Here is a 19,518-nt window from a genome sequence, read left to right as displayed (position 1 = left end):
TTCTTTGCATATTACAATATACAAAATATTACTGGTATAGCATACAATCCCATAGGACAAACAATTGTAGAAAGAGCCAATTGTTGCTTATTAAACAAAAAGGAAGAGTAAAACCCCCAGGTTTTTACCAGGTAATGCTTTGTTAACTCTAAATTTTCTTAATACTGGTGAAAAAGGAACAACAGCCGTTGAGAGACACTAGGTTACTGAAAGAACCAGGGAGCTAGGCCAATCAATATGCTATGATTAGAATGGAAACCTGCAATAGTTTTAAGGTGGGGACATGATTATGCTTTGTATCTACAGGGAATGAAAAAATATGGTTACCAACAAAACTTATAAAGATTAGATCTGACCAGAGAGAACCTCTTATCAGCTGAGACTCGAGTGTCTTCACAAGGCAACTAGCCCGGGTGATTGACTCTCACAGACTGTCTTGGTCATTGATCTCTCCAAAAAATGCATGCAAATCAACTTCAAAAGGACTGGCCCTAACGGTCAATCACAAAGAGACCAAGCAACACAAGGACTGTACAAGACAATGCAGAGTCTGGACAGAAAAAGATCACTAGCAGGTGATCTTCCTGAGATAGTTCCACCATGGATTGTAACGGCCTGTTCTGCCCCATATTTGGGGGCCACTCTGTCCTGGCCCGAGCTGCTGCTCCTGTCCACAGGTCAGGGTCTAGCAAGAGAGAGAGTGGGGATGGAGGAGAAAGAGACGAAGAATGGAGACAAGACAGAGGGTCTGATCAAGTCTCTCTCTATTGAAAGGAAATCCTGGGTATTTATACACTTTACCACATGCCTTGCCCTCGTGGACAAGCACAGCTGAAGACACTGTGTCATATGCCTTGCAGCACGGAGACCATGTGCCTTGCAGCTGGGGATACTAAGCAGCAAAACAAGATATGTGAGAAAAGCAAGATGTTTATCAGTGTGCTCAAGCTGATAAACTTCTTGTTGTAGGCTGTTGAAAATAAGTCTCTCGTCAGGGTATATGGGCTGAGATGGCTGCAAAAATGATAGCTGCTTTCGGCTCCCAACAATGGATTAAAATCTATGATAGACATGCTCCTTCACGCAAGGCTGAGGAGATCCCAGGATTTGGCAAAATCGCAATTTTCATAGGGTACACAAAAGATATTTTTGTCTCCCGACAATTATGAATAGGACTCCCATAGTCCCTAAAGGTGCAATGGATGGTTTTGGTCATTTGATATGTTATGGTTGTTATTGTCTAAGGTGGTTGGTTGTTATTGGTTATGATCATGGAGGAAACAAAATAAAGTTTAAATCAGGGATCTTTCTCTTCTAATAATGGGGGAAAAGAGGGAAAAAGGAACTAATAATAACAAAAAATAAACAATAATAAATAAAAATACTAATCATATATATATATATATATATATATTTTTTTTTTTTTTTTTTTTTGAGACAGGGTTTCTCTGTGTAGCCCTGGCTGTACTGGAATTCACTCTGTAGACCAGGCTGGCCTTGAACTCAGAAATTACCTGCCTCTGCCTCCCAAGTGCTGGGATTAAAGGCATGTGCCACCACTGCCCAGCAAGATTAATATATCTTGATAGAAATTTAAGGTTGTTTTGTTTGTCTAATATTTGGTATATTGTATAAAAACAGCTTGTTTAAAAATGTGATGTAAAGTTCCTGTTTTAGGTTCTCATAATTATTTTTATTTTGTGAATATTGTTAATGTTAGAGAAAAAGGCTTTTAAAAAAACAGAAAGGGGGATATGAAGTGGAAATTTCTGGTTTCTTTAACAACTCAGTTATGTCATGTTATGTTTTTCTGCAAGCTATTTTGTATGAGGGCACATGATGTTTAGAAAGAATATAAAAAGAACCCTGCAAACAGAGAGAGGAAGCTTTGGCCCTGCTAAGCCCTGCGAGCTTCGCCTTTCCACTGGTCTTCACTGGTATTCACTGGTCTTCTTCACTGGTCTTTGCTGATCTTCGTTGGTCTTCACTTCATAGAAAGAAATGCACCAAAGAATGTCTTGTGGTAATCTGGCTGATTCTGGCCCCTACTGCTTAGCTATGCAGACTCTGTGGAGCCTTGCTGATGCTGTTGGACCAGCCAGCACTATTGATCCTGGGTTTGGGGTTTGCTATTGAACTGAACTTCTGGCCCTCCAACAATGAAGAGTGAAGTCACCTGAGAGAACTACTTTTCAATATGTCCACAACCCACTTTCCCTATTGGTCAGTGGGCTTGAAGGGAGGATGAAGCTTTTAAGAACCCTAAATGAAGTAAATCTTGAGAAATCTAAGCCTACATGAGTCTGTTAATTTGGGTCCTCTCTCTCTTTTGGTTAGTTGGATCAAGGGTCTTTTGATTTCTTTTATCTTTTCTGAAGAACAAGCGCTTAGATTAGCTGATTCTTTGTATTGTTTTCTTTGTATCTATTCTGTTAATTTCTACTCTCATTTTCACTATTTCTTGCCATCATCTGGGTTTGAATTTGGTTTGTTCTTATTTTTCTAAGCTTTTGTATTGCCTCATAAGACAGTTATTTCTTGTACTTAGAACTGTAAATTTGGCCGGGCAGTGGTGACGCACGCCTTTAATCCCAGCACTTGGGAGGCAGAGGCAGATGGATTTCTGAATTCGAGGCCAGCCTGGTCTACAGAGTGAGTTCCAGGACAGCCAGAGCTACACAGAGAAACCCTGTCTCGAAAAACCAAAAAAAAAAAAAAAAAAAAAAAAAACCTGTAAATTCACCTGATAGGATTGTTTTCCATGAGTCCCAGGGGTTCTATTTTGTTGTCTTTTCATTTAGTTTCATGAAGGTTTATTTAATTTTTTGTTTTTTTTTATTTTCCTTTGACCCATTCATGGTTCAGTAATTAGTTGCTTAATCTCTGTGTGTTTGTGTATTTATTTGTTTGCTGTCAATTTTAAGTTTTATTGCATTGTGGACAGATAGGATACAAGGAGTGACTTCAATCTTTTCAAATTAGAAATTTTCTTTTCAGATTTATTTATTAAGTATACAATGTTCTGCCCGCACAGCCAGAAGGAGTTACCAGATCTCATTATAGATGGTTACGAGCCACCATGTGGTTCCTGGGAATTGAACTCAGAACCTCTGGAAGAGCAGCCAGTGCTCTTAACCTCTGAGCCATCTCTCCCAGCTCATCTTTTCAATATTTAAAGATTCACTTTGTATTCCAGAATGTGGTCGATTTTAGAAAAGCTTCTTGCCAAGTAGAATGTACATTTTGTGTGTGTGTGTGTTTGGGTATAATACTCTGTACATCTCCCTTGAATCCATTTAAAGTATGATGCCAATTGTTTTTGATGTTTAGTTGTTTATTTTTCATGCAGATGACATACCCATTGGAGAGAGTGACTTATTGAAGTCATCAATAAATGGCTTGATGTTGATCTGTGTCTTTAAATCTAGTAGTAGATTTTTTATTTTATGAAATGGAGTACACCAGAGTTTTGTGTTTAGAGAGTAATGTCTTCTTTAGTAGTAGTGATGTCTATTAGAATAAAATATCCTTCCTATCTCTCCTGATTAGATTTAGTTCAAAGTCTATTTTTTCAGATACTAGATTAATGATGCGTGCTTGCTTCCAGGTTCCATTTGATTGGAGGATTTTTGTCATTTGATATCAAGGACGTGTCTATATGTAAAGCTAGGATGTGTTTCTTGTAGACAACAGGGAGGTGGATGTTGTTTTTTGATCCATTCAGTAAACTTGAGCCTTTTGATTGGAGAATTGAAGCCATTGATATTTAATGTTATGATTGAAATATATGTGCTGAAATATTGCTTGAAATATTGCTTCCACCAGGCGGTGATGGCACACGCCTTTAATCCCAGTACTTGGGAGGCAGAGGCAGGCGGATTTCTGAGTTCGAGGCCAGCCTGATCTACACAGTGAGTTCCAGGATAGCCAGGGCTACACAGAGAAACCCTGTCTCGAAAAACCAAAAAAGAAAAAAGAAAAGAAAATAAAAAAAGAGATAGAAATATTGCTTCCTATTTCCCTTCAGGTTTACATTTCTCTGGATATGATTTTTTTTAGACTGTTTATAGAGTGGAAAGCTTTTCTTTCTCTTTCAATTTTGGTGTGTATTTTTCTGGGTATGGTGTTCTAGGTGGTCTTTAGGCCTTGGAATTCACTGCTCCAGTATCTTCTGGCAGTCAAAGTTTCCATTGAGAAGTCAGCTATTTTTTGGGTGGGTCTTCCTTCCATTATTTTTTTAAATTTCCATTCACTTTATATATTATGTATACTTAGTGTTTTTACTGTGATATGCCATGGGGAATTTTTTCTAGTCTTGTCTATTTGGTGCCCTGTGTGCTTTTTGTATCGATGTGGTGTCTTTCCTTAGTTTGGGGAAAGATTTTCCTATGATCTTCTGGAAGATCTGATCTATGCCATTGGCTTGGAGTACTTCTCCTTAGTTTGTGGCAATAATTTGAAGGTTTGTCTCTTTTTTCACAGTGTTCTACAGTTCCTATATATTCATGTCATGTGTTTACATTTTTTATATTCCTTACTTATTTGGTCTAGATGCTCTACTTTATGTTTGAGCCATGATATTCTGTCTTCTGCTTGATTTATTCTGCTTGTAAGGCTCTCCTTTGGGTTTTAGAGTTGAGCTGTCAGGTGTTTAAATTACATCTTCGTTTGAACTTGAATCCTCTTCAACATTTCTACCTCCTTATTGACTTTTGTTCTCAAGGATTAGCTTGTCTTCGTCACGTCCGTCTGCCTCATGCCTGTGTTTTTGTGGAGTTTTTGTGGAGCTCTGGAGTTTATTCTCCTTAATCTCTTTCTCCTTAATTTCACCCAGATTTTTTGGTCTCTTTTAAACTCCTTAAACTTTTTTTTTAATGAACTATATAATTGTTCTTTTACATTTTGTGTCTTGAGGTTCAGCTAGGAAATTCTCACTGTGAAACTTTTCTACAGGACTGCTAGATTTTAGAAGATACTGACTTGATCTTTCGTGTTGTTGGTGTTACTGTGATGAGATCTGGGCATGGGGACTTTTTTGTTGGTTTGTTTTCAGTCTTGTATGGATGTAGCTGGTTGAGACAGGAATGAGAATGTGAGAGTGGGTAGGACCTAATGGTTGCAAGTAGCTTGGGTGGACAGAGGGGTCAGGGCTGATATACAGGATATGCCTCCTTTGTCCAAGACTAGAGTATGGAGTGGACCCGGCTAGGTGGGCAGGTCAGATGTGTCATGAGATTGGCCTAATGGTTTGGATAGGGAGGGAGGGTCTTGGCAAAAGATAGGTTACAGTATGCAAGGATGACAAGATAAAGCTGGAACACTGGATGGGTCCCAGGCTAGATCTGATGGGCTGGGGAGAAAGTGTGGATTCTAAGTCTCACAAGGCTAGATCTTTGAGAATAACATGGGAGATATGACTGGGTAGAAAGTTTGGTGTGCTTCAGAAAGGACTTGTGGGTGGTGGCAGATAGCTAATGATTGACTGGGTATGCAAACTGGGCTGGAGAATTTGGTGTTGAATCTGAGGTACATGTGGGTTTGGGAGAAGGGGTGGATAAATGAGGGTCAGGGAGACCAGGCTAGACTCTTAAGAAAGATATAAGAGATCTGGCCAGGTAGACAGGTTTGATGTAGCACAGAAGGGGCCCTTCAATATCTCTTAAAAATAAATTTCTTTTTCGTCGTATGATCTAAAGTGCTTCCTGTATGTGCCAGGAGTGGTATATGATCATGTGGCAGTTCTTTTTCTAGTTTTTGGGGAAACTCAAAGATTGATTTCCAAGGTGTCTGCACTAGGGTGCATTTCTCCCCAGTGGTGGGAAGCACTGCCATGTCCTCAGGTCTACCCCAGTGTGTTACCATTTGTATTCCAACGATGAGCACTCTCTTTAGCTAAGATCAAATCTTAGTATGGTTTAGCCTGGGTTTCCCTGGTGGCTAAAGATGTTGAACACTTTAAAAGGGGCTTATTAGCCATTTGTTGTTCTTCTTTTGAGGACTTTCTCTTCTTCTCCATAGCTCATTTTTCTGGGTTGTCTATTGTCTGGATGTTTAAATTTTGTGGTCACTGTATATTTGGAATATCTAAATCTCTAAATCTGTGTTCCTGGACTATGATGACTTGCAGTTGTTCCAGGATAAACTATTTCATTTCTCTGAAGGAGATCTGTGTTTGTGTCAACACAGCCCTGCTGTATCTCCTCAGAGGTAAAGTCTGCACTAACACCATTTTTCTGGGCAATTGTGGCCTATTCCTGACCCCACAGGGTATACCTCATTTATCATTTAATCAACTTGGTCAACTTCCAAACTCTTTTCCTCTTGTGGGAATCTTCTAGTGCTAGATCTCCAGAGTCTTTCCTTTGACCTATGAGTCTCTAACCACACTGCAAGTGTAAGCACATAACTCTTCCTTGTTCTTCAGAGCCTGCTTATCCACACAACCTTTCCCAGAACTGTCTGTTTGTTTCAAGTAGCTACCATCATGTGGCTTTCTTAGCTGAATTTTTATTATAGCAGCCAACAACATACCAGAAAATAACATCACATAGACACTTGAGTAAATATTTGAGACTTCTTCCATTATGTGAGACAGATAGAAGCCTCTGAGACAATGTGAGCGATAGACATAGAGACTTAGGGTTGAGAAAATACACACAGGGTAGGCTGAGAGATCAGAGACTGGTCATCTATAAAGAAATATGGGAAATAATATTTACAGGAGATGAATAATTTCCACAATATAATATATCGTGTGTTACTATTGTTACTGTGCCTTGCTCTTATCCAGTGGTTTTAAAATAAATATTTCTTTGGGGACACAAACATTGGGTTTATAGGGATCTGGTGGCAGCTAAGCATCAGCTGTTTTCACAGCTTAAAGCAGGACATGCTTGCTGATTAAAGCCCATGACACATTTGGTCTGGGTGTTAGTAGGGTCTCCCCATGACAAGCCCTGTAATCTATGTCCTCAGTGTTAAACAGTGTCCTAATAGTCTGCTCTAGGACACAAGGCCTGCGTGATAGGGCATATTCTTTTACTTGTATGGTTAACTTTGTGGCCAAAGTATCAGAAATGCCATAATTCTACCTCAGTTTATTCTTTTCTTTTTGTGTACTATATATAAAAACAGTATGTCCAGAATAGAAAGTGATGAATATCCAAACAGGATGTCACTGGTGACAGGCACAGAGCTCCACACCACACCTCCCAAGGAGTTCTTTTCAGGGCCCTCCAGCCAGGCAAAAGCAAGTTCTGTAACTTCAACAAAGAAATGAATGGCCTTTCTGAACAAGCCAAATGCAAAACAAAGTTATATATCTGCTGAAACAGGGGGCACTAGTCTGTCCCAGTGGAGAGCACGCTAATCAATTACGTAAGACTAAAAGGTCAGCAATGAAAATGACATACAAGCAACATTACACATGCTGGGCAGGCTCTATGTGTATTTTGAGGAATGTGTGTGTATCACGAATTAAAGAAAAGAGGTCTTGAATTTGAAAGAGAGTAGGGTGTGAGTATTTGGGAAGGCTTGGAAGAAGGTGAGAGAATAATCCCCCAAATAAAATTATTGTTAAAGCCTCGGCTTCTTCATTGACCTCCTGCTCCAATGAGGTCCCTTTTTTACTTTCCTTGTTTCTGAAGTTATTCTAGGGGATGTTCTCACATTTGAAGATTAATGTCTTTAAAATGTCTCAACTTTTCTAAGAGTGTCATGGGAAAATACTGTAGAGCTAAGGGCTCACAGGATCATTACCTTAGGGAATTCTGGATGTAAAGATATAAGTCAGGATATCAAAACATAATAAATTATGCAACAAATTGTTAGGCCCTGTTACAAAAAATTTTCTCCAAACATCAGGGCTTTTCCCACCAGGAGGTCCCCAAGAACCATGAGGGCCACAGCAAGCCATTAAGGCACAAATCATAATCTGATATAGATTTAATCTGGGTACTAAGTTTTGGAAGACTGAGCATCCATGCCACATACGAGGGATAACCGCGACACTCTCCCTCACGAATGGTACAGGTTCTCTCTGCACTGCTGTTCTCATGTCATGGCCATCTGGACTTCTATGACAGTTGTCCTTGCCATTTCTCATAGATGGCAAGGAACATAATTATTGCACAGCAACATCATTTGGGTGCAGATGTTATGGGGGAACCTTGAACATAGTTCTAAGAATAGCCATTTGTGGAGCTGAAGTCCCACCATTCCTTGGGAATTAGCCAGCTTCCTGCATGGTGATTTTCTTGTTTATCATTTCCGTGTGTGGGTATTGTGGCGTGACTGCAGATGCCCACAGAGACCAGAGGAGGATGTGATGGAGGAGGATGTTATGTTGCCTGGAGCTGGAGAACAGGTGGTGTCATTATCACTATGGGTGTTGGAAACTAAACCCTGATCCACTGAAAGTACTCTACCCGCTCAGCAAGTCATTTCCCCAGCACCCAGAAAACATCTTCATAAGATGAATTTGCTCTGTAATAAAAATCCAGATATCTATATCTAAAATGCCACTACAACATCTTTTTTTGTTTTGTTTTTGTTTTTTTTTTCGAGACAGGGTTTCTCTGTGGAGCCTTGTCTGTCCTGGAACTCACTCTGTAGACCAGGCTGGCCACGAACTCAGAAATCTGCCTGCTTCTGCCTCCCAAGTGCTGTGAATCTTGTTCTCTGTCCAACCTGAGTCTGCTTCTGCTCTGGCAGGATCTTCAGAACCTCATCCTTTAGAAATGTGCCCAGGAAAATTAATGGACAGGGAGAACAGGTAGATCTACAGGGACTTGATCTTCATGTCCTTAAGCAGGTGGCCCGGCTCAGTGACAGGGATCAATTGCCTTGTCTTCACACACCTTTAATCACAAACAATGTATCCCCACTCCCTGTCTGAAATGGAAACTTTAAGGGTTCTTTGGAAAGTCAGCTGGGGGGCTGGAGAGATGGCTCAGTGGTTAAGAGCACTGACTGCACTTCCAGAGGTCCTGAGTTCAAATCATAGCAACCACATGGTGGCTCACAACCATCTGTAATGAGATCTGATGCCCTCTTCTGATGTGTCTGAAGACAGCTACAGTGTATTCATATATAATAAATAAATCTTTTTTTTAAAAAAAGGAAAGTCGGCTGGATGGTGTTTTCCTGGGAGAAACACCTCTGTTTCGTTAAAGTGGACACAGGTGTGAAAGGGTAAGGCGGACTTGTGAAGGAACATTTTGCTGAAGCAGACACAGGAGAAAGGATGTTCTGCTAAAGCAAGCGCGTGAAAGGATACATGATGAAGGATTTTTTGCTAACAACATGCATGCATTTGTCTGCCTTACATTGTGCAGTTGAGTTGCATTTGTCAGGACTCCATAGAAAGAAATGCACCAAAAAACTTCTGGTGTACTGCAGTTTGTTGCTACTTCCAAGGACTCAGCCTGACTGGATGCACGTGCTAAGGCAAGACACATGTTGAGGCAAGGCACGTGGAGGACACGTGATGTTTGGAGGGTATAAGTGGGTCTCCACAGTGTAACTGAGACAGGGCTCGGCTTGCTGGTAAAGCCATCTATGCAACACTTATGAATCTTATGTCTTTGCTGCTCTTTCTTCCCAGAGAGAAACACAGCAGATAACTTCTGGTGTTCTTGTTTGTCTCTCCTGCTGACTCAAGCCAGGGCTGAGGTCTGGCTGTCTCTGCTAGTCACTGCTGTTGCTAACACAGTTCTACAAAACTGGACTGCTGGTGTATCCATGAAGTGTTTGCGAGTGGATTGAGCTGCTGCTGCCTGCTAATCTGTGGACTGAACTGCTGATTTCCAGACAACACAGACAGGAGTTGCTTCAAAGAACCTTTCTAAATAGGTCCACTTTTCCCATATCTTTTCTTCTCCACTACCTTTGGTGGATGGTAGGCTATAAGGGAGGTTAAAGCATTTAAGAACCATCATTAAAAACAAGGTTTGAAAAAATTAAAGTTACACCTGTCTTTGGCTGGGGTAGGGAACCTGGTGGAGGGAACTCCACTAGCTCTGTGGCTTTGACCATTGCCACAGCCTTGACATTGACTGAGGCTCCTAAGACTACTGCCATATCTTCTGTGGAAGTCTCTGTGGCCTACTAATCCTGGTCCTCCTGCTGCAAACATCATCTGCCATTTGGTGTTTTCCAGAAGAAGAAGCCCATTACATCTTAACAGTTTTGGAGGCATTGTTTATTTATTTATTACATGAATTTAACCAGTGAATTAGATATTTAAGTTATTTTATTAGCAGACAATTGGAAACTGTCTTTTGTAAATGTAACTTTTAATTGCCTGATGTGATTGTCATCTCTGAGGCTTACTGCTGAATATGCTTACCCTTTCTAGCTCTTTCTAAATTCTGGCTGGCTGTTAACACTCTGCTGTTCTGGCCCAAAATTCTGCTCCATGCTCATTCATTCAAATTGGCTTCTCTTGGCCTCTGACCTGAATTGATCTGTGTGGCCTCAAATTAACGCTGGCAATTTGTTCTAATCTTTGCGCCCTCATTCTCTGGCTCATCCGGTCTTCATCTGCAACCTGTCTCTGTAAAACTATTGCCTCTTTCTCTCTGCACTGCCTAAATCACCTCTTTTTCCTGTCTGTTTTTGTGAGAGTTGGGAATATGTATAAGTGGTTCTATTGTTAAGGTCCTGTTCTCCAATTGGTTCTTGATCTGTCAGTAAAGAAGCCATGGGCCAATTGCTGAGTGGAAGGGATAGGCGGGACTTTCAGGATCTTGGGGACAAGAGCAGAGATGCAGCAAGGAAGAGAGAGTCAATGAAGAAAAGTTGACCAGCCATGTGAGATCTTGAAATGGAGTAGCCACACAGGCTGCTCCTACAGGCGAGTGGTCAGGGATGTTTAGCAGGGACTACACTCAACTGAACAACTAAAGTTAGAGCAGGCGGGAGGTGCAGAGTATTGATGAGGGCATGATTTTCCAGGTGGTAGATAGTAGCATCCAGCAATTGTGTCAGAAAGAAAGTTGAAAATGAGCAACCTGTGTGTGTGTGTGTGTGTGTGTGTGTGTGTGTGTGTTGTATCCGTGGGTGTGGGCTGGTAGCATAGCCCATTCCCAGAGTTAAGGAAGGGTAATGAAAGCTACACATAACAAGTATATCCTATCTCTGACTCATTTTGTCAAATCTTTCCCTGATTTATCACTTTGTCTGCCCCTCAATTAGATGTTACTTTTAAACATAGGTGCTTGATTCTACAAACTAACTTTACCTTCATTGCTTGGATATCTACTAAAGGTAAAGGTATGTCTGTATTACAGACAGAAGAATTGTAGGTGTGTGTGTGTTATGCCCAGGTCTTGGGGTCTCCAAGAGATCTCAAAGAATTGCCATATCTGATGTAGAGAAACAAAGAGCCCTTAATTCAAACCCAGGTTTGGATTGCAAACTGCACGGAGCAAAGTTGTGATGCTGTGTCTAGGGGTTTAGGGAATTTATACAAGCAGGTTCCGGGACTTCAGGGTTACATGGTGGATAAGGAAAGCTATAATTTTACCTGTTTGGGTGGTAGATAGGGTCAGTGGGCAGGGTCGCGTGATTGGGGTGTTGTGTTCTTTTGGCTTTTATGGTGTTATCAGGGTTAAGTGTTTTTACAAACTGGTCACAGCTGCCTGGGAACTCATAATTGGCTTGATTTCTCTCTAAGGATGTGTGGTTTTTGCTTTTCCCAAGGTCAGAAGCCACCTGTGTTGGGGAGTGTTTTGGCCATCCGTCAGAGAGGGTGTCAGCTTCAGCAGCATGGAGGCTGAAAGCTGCCTCTGCTTATCTGTTCTCGGGCTGATATTGCCGTTCCCGGGAAGGGGGGGGTTCACACTTAGGGAGTTGCTATTGGAATGAGGATTTGTGGGCCCTCGGCACTGGCTGTGTCCTTTTGGGAGAGTTAAGCAGTGGGAAGGAGCAGGGGGGCTTCTCTGAGGGGGAGGGGGAAGTGCTGAGGGGAGGGGGTTGCTGAGGCCGGCTCTAGCCGCTCGCCTTCTTCATGTGATCAGTTAGGATTTTTATTGCTGTGATGAAACACCATGACTCAAAGCAAATTGAGGAGGAAATGGTTTTTTTGACTTCTGCTTCCATATCACTGTTCATCATTGAAGGAAGTCAGTACAGGTTCTTAAACAGGGTGTCAGGAGCTGATGCGGAAACCATGGGATTGGTCCTGCTTACTGGCTTGTTCCTTGTGGCTTGTTCAGTCTGCTTTTTAACTGAGCCCAGGACCACCTGCCCAGGGCCATCACCACCCACCATATGCTGTGCCTTCATCAATCAATCAATCATCAATCAATCATCAATCCCAATTAAGAAGATGCCTTTTGGGCCTTTGTACAACTTGTTCTTGTGGCGGCATCTTCTTAATCAGAGTTCTCCCCTCTCAGGTGACTTTAACTTGTGCCAAGGTGACATAAAACTATTCAATGTCTCACCTTAAAAAACAAAACCAAACACCAGGCATGAGAAACTCTGTTTTGAGTTGTTGGTCAGGGTTGCTCAGGAGACGGCTAAAACTCGCAGCGTATAGCTGTTGCTCTTGGTTGCTTCCCACAAGTGTCAGGTTAGTCCTTACTGCTGAAGACACAGTGCACTTCATAAATAGGCCCAGGGGCCCCTGAGCTGGAGCTGACCTGAATACCTCCTCCCTGAGGACCAGCTTTCATGGTACAAAGGAGGGAAACAACCAACAGTTCTCCCCAGCTATTATGACTATGAACCACATCAATGCCAACAGGGCTTGGTAACCCCAAGGGTGAGGTAGTAACCAACAGTAACCAACAGCTCTCCAATTGGACTTATGACCTGCTTTACAAGAGGGAAACCAGGCCTGATACTGAAATCCTAGCTCACTACTGAGTGCTAATTAAGTAAAAAAAATTAAAATAGTTCTTATATAAATTCATGTATCATTTTTGCCTTAAGTAAGCCCAGACTATTGCTCTTGGTATTCTTGATAGAGGTATTTCTTGGATGCATTATTGTGTGACATCAGTTTACTTATTGTCTTTCCCAGGACATCTTTTAGGAAACATGTACTGTGTTGGTGGACCATTAGACTGTTTTCCATGGGGTGTGTTGTCTTGTCTTCTTCAGCAGTGAAAGCATATCAGCTATTGGGAGCAGAACTTCCTTCTTCCCTAGACTTTTTCCTCTCTGTGTCACTATAATTCTACAATTATTAGTAGTTGAGTTTATGCCTGAAACTCAAGGGCTGGTGTCTTAGTAAACTCAGAGGAATTTATAGCCTAGGCATAGGGCCTGCAGGATTTTGGTCTCTTCAAAAACAAACGTAAAATCTCAGAATTGTACCATTTTCCTTCAAGTTATATTTAGAATATGCAGGTAAAGTTATCAAGGTGTGTGTGTGTGTGCACGTGTGACTGGAATGATCAAGAAGTTCAGTTTAAACTTGAGAGACAGAGGTATATTAACTCTTTAGTCATATAAAAAAATAATAACAAGAATCAAATGCCTGGAAAAGCAACCTAATATTCATGACCTTTTCGTTTCTTTGAGTTTGAGGGGGCACTGTTCATTTTCTATTTTAAGGGTTTTACATTATTTATCAGATGTGTGTATATATGTATGTTGGTATGCACATGCCATTGCATGCTTGTGGAGGTCAAATGATAATTTCCCCTTCCACCATGCATGTTGTAGGGATTAGACTCAGAGGTTCAGGCTTGGCAGCTTGTACCTTTGCCCTCTGAGTCACCTTGCTGACCCTTGTACGCATGACCTTTCCATGCACAATGGTCTTTCTGCTTGTTAGTCCTCTGTAATCTGACAGCAAATCAATAGTGTCCACTATCCTTGGAGAAGAACAAGATTTTAAGGCTATTTACCAAAGGCTGATGTGTTTTCTACAAGTGTCAGAGGACTTGTCTCTTACAGTTAAGGTTGCATACTTATGTGTTCTACCCTCTGTGACTGGGAACAATGCCATGATATGACAGATCGCAGGCGGGCACTGCTTAGCATCAGGTGTGGATCCAACACCAGTTCTAAGTATCAGTTGGGAAATCATTTTAGTTCTCTTAGCATCAGTTTGTCATCTACAATATGCATATTTCTCAAGGCTGCCTTAAGGTATGGATGAAGCAACATTTCAAAGAAATATCATGCAGTACAAGCATAAATAAAGGACATGTTAGATGGACTCAGAGTAAGGGTTATACATCTATTTGCTTTTCATGAGGCAGCCTGATAGGCCAGAAGACTGAGGTAATTGTCAGGCCAGTGAAATAAGTAATTGAGCGGCTACATAAATTAAATTGGGTTTGCTTTACTATTCACATTTCTTCAAGCCCATAACGTTTCAAGCTTTAAAGTCACGGAAGAAATGAAGTGGACTAACAGTCTTAGTGGGCAGGCTTTATTCTGTAAAATAAGCAGGTTTCTGGCTGGGTGATCACTCTTCTTTTTCTCTTATTTCAGTTTCTGGAAGACCTATGCTGCTGAACTTCATCACTACAGAAGTAATTTGTGAGAGAAAAGGAAAACAGGAAGAAAAAAAATGAATCCAGAAACCATCATTCACGGGCAGATCCTGGGAAGAACCACAAACAGGTGTCTGGATTGCAGTGTTCTATCTGTTTCCTTGTCCGTCATAAAGAGACAAACAAAACAGCTTTCTCTAGTTCTGGCCCTAAACAGGTGTAGACTCCCAAGAGACATCAAGATCACGTGCTGGTGACTCTCTGTGCAGAGTTTTCCACGTGGTTAATTTTCAATAAAATAGGCTTTGAGCTTAGATTTGTCACAGTGCATACGAGTCATATTTATTAGACACACTGATAGTATTGGCATAAAGTATATCTGAATAAACGCTTAAAAAATAATTAATTAAAAAAGAGACACCAAAGTAGATGTTCTCTTTCTCATGAGAGCATTAATTGGTAAAATTTTGTACTGGTAGTTGTCCAATTAGCTCATTAAAATTGTAACTTAATTATATTAAAATAATAGAATTCAGAAAGTATGTACAACCTTCAAAAAGAGAGCTTCCTATGTGCATTAGACAGGGTTGTCTGGAGGAAGGGAACCGTGTGACCCACACGGTAGGGGACTGCCGAGGAGTCAGTAGTGGAGGTCGGCATGTTGCAGAGGCCAAGACCACTATAGATGCTCTTTCTGTGAAGCTGACTTCTCAGTGTTCAAGTTTGTGGTAAAGGCCTGGAAGGTTCCTAGAGATTCTCTTCTCCTCTGTCCATGTTGGGATTCTAAAGAAGCCAACAAAGGACGGCAGCGGCCGCAGCAACAACAAAAGCAACACTTGTAGATGCTGTACAGGAAAGCAGGCAGCAAACACCTTTTGCCTCAGACCTCCTTAGGTCCAGGCTATAAGTTGAAAGGTTCTGTTCACACTGAGGGAAAAATCTCCCCTTAGCTAATCCCTTCTGGAAATGGTTTCACACGTCACGTATCTTAGCTGATTCTAGATCCCATTCCAGTTGACAGTGGAGATTGGTCACAACACTGGCTCCCTAGAACAGAGATAGGTTCATGTAATATTCTTTAGTGGACAATGTTATCATGTTATCAAGGCAAGACATTGTGTGTTTCTAAGTTTTATAATGGAAGTGAGGGGAAAAAATTCTGTATTCAGACCATGATAGGTTCATGTAATATTCTTTAGTGGACAATAATTCATGTTATCAAGGCAATGTCTTCATTGTGTGTTTCGGAGTTTTATAATGGAAGTGAGGGGAAAAAATTCTCCATTTCAGACCATGATGCTCCATTGCTTAGTTATTTCCATGTTGAGAATTTCCCTCTGAGTCCATTGTTCTTAGTTATTTGAGAAATAAAAAGCCTTCTACAGGTCAGCATTGTCTTAGGGTAACCGTTCTTCCTATAACCCTATGGAGAGCTGACTTGAACTCTTTGTTTCTTAAGCTGTAGATGACTGGATTGAATAACGGGGTTAGGATCGTGTAGGATACGGATATCAGTGCGTCCTGGCTGGAGGAGTATCTGGACGTGGGCCTTAGGTAGATAAAAGAGGCACAGCCATAGTGCACTACGACAACCATGAGGTGAGAGGCACAGGTGGAGAACGCTTTGTACCTGCCCAGCGTGGAAGGGAATTGGAGGATGGTAGAAATGATGCGAATGTATGATACCAGGATCAACAACAGAGGGATAACCAGGACCAGCGCGCAAAGCAGGAAGATGATGATCTGAGTGGAGTGGGGGTGGTGAGATGCCAATTGGAGAACAGGGGAGATGTCGCAGAAAAAGTGGTGGAGTTGATTGGAAGAGCGGAAGGGTAGGTGGAACACCAGAGATGTGACTATCTGCGCCACAGCGAAGCCACAGACACATGCGGCAGCTACTAGCCCCACACATGCCCTGTGTCCCATGAGCACCGTGTAGCGCAGAGGGTGGCAAATGGCCACGTAGCGATCATAACCCATGGCTGCCAGCAGGAAGGAGTGAGAACAGCCGAGGAAGAGGAAGGTGAACATTTGAATGGCGCAGCCGAGGAAGGAGATGCTCTTCTTCCGAGCCAGCAAGTCAACCAGCATCTTGGGCACAATGACGAAGGTGTAGCAGGTCTCAGAGCAGGACAAGACAGAAAGGAAGAAATACATGGGTGTATGAAGGGCTCGGTCTAGCACAATGGTGGAAACGATCACAGCGTTGGTGCTCAGAGTGAACAAATAGAGGGACAGGAAGACAGCGAAGAGGAGCAGCTGCAGCTCAGCGAGAGACGAGAAGCCAAGGAAGACAAATTCTCTGACCACAGTCTCATTTCCACACTCCATTGGAGGCTATGTCATCAGAGGTCAGCCCCGGATGGGGAGGGGGCACAGAAGAAGTCCTTCTTCACTAGAGAAGCATGGGAGACTGACAGCCGTACAGCACGTACTACCAGGTTTTACTTCTAAACTTGCCATTCCTCCTTCCTGTTTGTCCAAGAAATGAAAATTCCAAAATCAAGCTGTTGTACGTCAGACGTTGTCTTCACAGTAGTTTGATAACACAGCCCCAAAGATCTTAAATTTCTGATGGAATTGTACTTTAAAAAAGTTATTAATTTATTTTACGTATGAGTGGTCTATCTGCATGTACACTTGCATGCCAGAAGAGGGCATTGGATCCCAATACAGATGGTTGTGAGCCACCCTGTGGTTGTTGAGAGTTGAACTCAGGACCTTAGGCAGAGCACTCAGTGTGCTGAGCCACCTGTCTAGCCCTGAATTGCACTTTTATCGTCAGTCTGTTGCTAAGGTTGAGCCTGAGTCCTGAGCACCGCAGCACTCATCCATCGGCCTTATTGAAATCTACACTCTCGAAAGGAAATCTTTCCACAGCTACACGGCCAGCTCCCCAAGTCGCCCCGTCTGTCTACAGTTCATGCAACCCTCGATGGTTTTTCATCCTCTGCACACCTAACCTCCCGGTTTTAGTTTTTCCATAATATGTACCTACATATTCTTATTGCCTCATCACTTTATAGAAAGAGCCATAAGTTTTACCGCCTCACAGCCTTATCACGGTGACCCTTCTGTATTTTTATTTTGCTCCAAAGTCAAATTTTGGCACATTGTTTCCTTCTTATCCATTCCAAGACAGAATATTCTATCTACAATTCAGTTTTTGTCTGAGAGTCTGTCTTCCCTTAGAGAGAACCTCAGTCTTTCTAGAGGATTCTGGCCAACTTTTACCACTTCCCTCCGCACCCCTGAAGTTGCTCTGTGATTGCCTTTCTTGTATATCTTCACCATATTGTCCCCTGATGGCAGATTAATCTTCTTGCATATAAACCATGTTATAACATTAATCTCCTCATAAAATTTTATTCCTGGCTACTGCATAGTTCAAACTCTTTACGTATTTCAGTGTTTCATTTGAGAAATCAAAGCTGCTCACCACGCCCTTCTGAAGGTGTGTATCCCACAGGGCAGGAAAGAGGAACGTTGTGCTTCCTTGCTTCTGCTTGAGTTAGCTTATGCATGTTTTATTTATAGATGCATTGTATTTAGGCTTCATTCAAATCACACATTCACCAAACCTTTTGGTAATTCCCAATAAAAGGAACTCTTTCTTTCTCAGAACTCACATAGGCATTGAATGAAAAACTTGATATGCCTTTCTCTTAATCTTGAATTGAATTTGTATTGGATTGCTCTGCTAGCTTTCTTAAACTACATTTTGTACCCTTGAGGGAAAGATGTGAATTTGATAAATATTGATAACTACATGCAGTTTTCCTGCATGACTAAGATCACATAAAGGACTTAACAGCCTCTCAGTAAGTCATTATTAGCATTCTGCAAGGCTAGGCTGCTGTGTCACCACTGACCTCAGTTCTGGATGAACTCTTATGAGAACCCAGAGTCACAGTGTCCTCAGAGCTATTTCTTCGTGGACATGAGGATTGCTTGGCATTAATACTTCTCAAGGATTTATGTGCCACGTGGTCTTGGTGTCACCCATGCAAATCTTAGAGACAAATCTTAGTTTAGAAATTATGAAAAAGAATGGAAGAGAATCTGGGTTTACAGGGGCATTGTTACTCTGAAGCTTGGGTGCATTTGCTGTTCTCTAGAACACAGACATCAAAGGTACTGAGAAAGGTATAGTAAATATATCTATGTACACATCACATTTAAAAACAATTAAAATTATTACCTTAACTAATGTTAGTAATAAAGAGTTTGACAATGTAGTCTCCCTTAGGAGATATCTCAATAGAAGCTATCAAATAGTAATGATAAATACTAAGATGTGTGATTACAATAATTTTTAGGAACTAGATCTGCAGCAATAATAAATATATAAACAGATCCTGCTCCAAGGTATCTATTTGCTCATGGTTAAAAGGTAAGGCATATACAAAAGAAGAGATTATTGCTAAAATTATGATGCTTGAAACACAGATACATGTTTAGAAGCACCTGTGTACATTCTTGGGAAACATAAATGTATCTTCGGTTCTTTTATTTGTTATATGAGCAAAGCTTTTCGGGTACATCATTTATGAGGCTGGCGATAGTTAGTAGCTATAATTTTAATCCAAGCAGACAAATAGTCCCAGTGTGCACAATGGCTTCTCATTGCTTCTGGGGGAAAGCCATCTTATTTCTGATGTTTTTTGTTTTTATAATTGTCCCTTAAACCTGTGAAAGGGACAGATAGCCTCTTCTTCTCCTACTTACATCTCTGGTTACTTGCTCAAACCCCACACAGAGCATTTTAGTGACTAATAGTTTGGTAAATCTATTCTCCATTCTAACTACAGTTTTTAAAATTCTTGGTCTGCTAGTGAATTTCTGCATACCCTCATGAAAAGTTAGATAACACAGGATTAAGATGTGCTTTGAGTCCTGACAGATTTAGGTTTTATTTCTGTTGCTGACTTGTACTGATGTCAATTCTGTAACTCTGATTTTTTTTTAACTGTTTTGGTGAAATGAGCAATCCATGCTTCTCAAGGCTAGTGGGGGCTAATAGAGATTTTATAGATCTCTATTATTTTAAAACCATATATAA

The 19,518-nt window shown here is 41.3% G+C and overlaps 1 protein-coding gene across 1 annotated transcript; it reads right to left on the bottom strand.

Annotated features, from left to right (window-relative positions):
- Nucleotides 1–15,751: 15,751 nt before the first annotated feature.
- On the bottom strand, nt 15,752–16,834 carry LOC114637991 (olfactory receptor 10K2-like). Its single transcript, XM_028786338.1, has one exon. The coding sequence runs from the start codon at nt 16,785–16,787 to the stop codon at nt 15,843–15,845; it is 945 nt and encodes a 314-aa protein (XP_028642171.1). The 5' UTR covers nt 16,788–16,834; the 3' UTR covers nt 15,752–15,842.
- Nucleotides 16,835–19,518: the final 2,684 nt, after the last annotated feature.

This window comes from Grammomys surdaster, unplaced genomic scaffold (genome assembly GCF_004785775.1).
Source record: "Grammomys surdaster isolate TR1022 unplaced genomic scaffold, NIH_TR_1.0 125463, whole genome shotgun sequence".
Classification (NCBI taxonomy): Eukaryota; Metazoa; Chordata; class Mammalia; order Rodentia; family Muridae; genus Grammomys; species Grammomys surdaster.
This window is presented reverse-complemented; position numbering and strand designations above follow the sequence as displayed.

Bases quoted from the DNA above. Each gene is read 5' to 3' on its own strand.
- LOC114637991 (XM_028786338.1), bottom strand. From the start codon at position 16,787: ATGGAGTGTGGAAATGAGACTGTGGTCAGAGAATTTGTCTTCCTTGGC.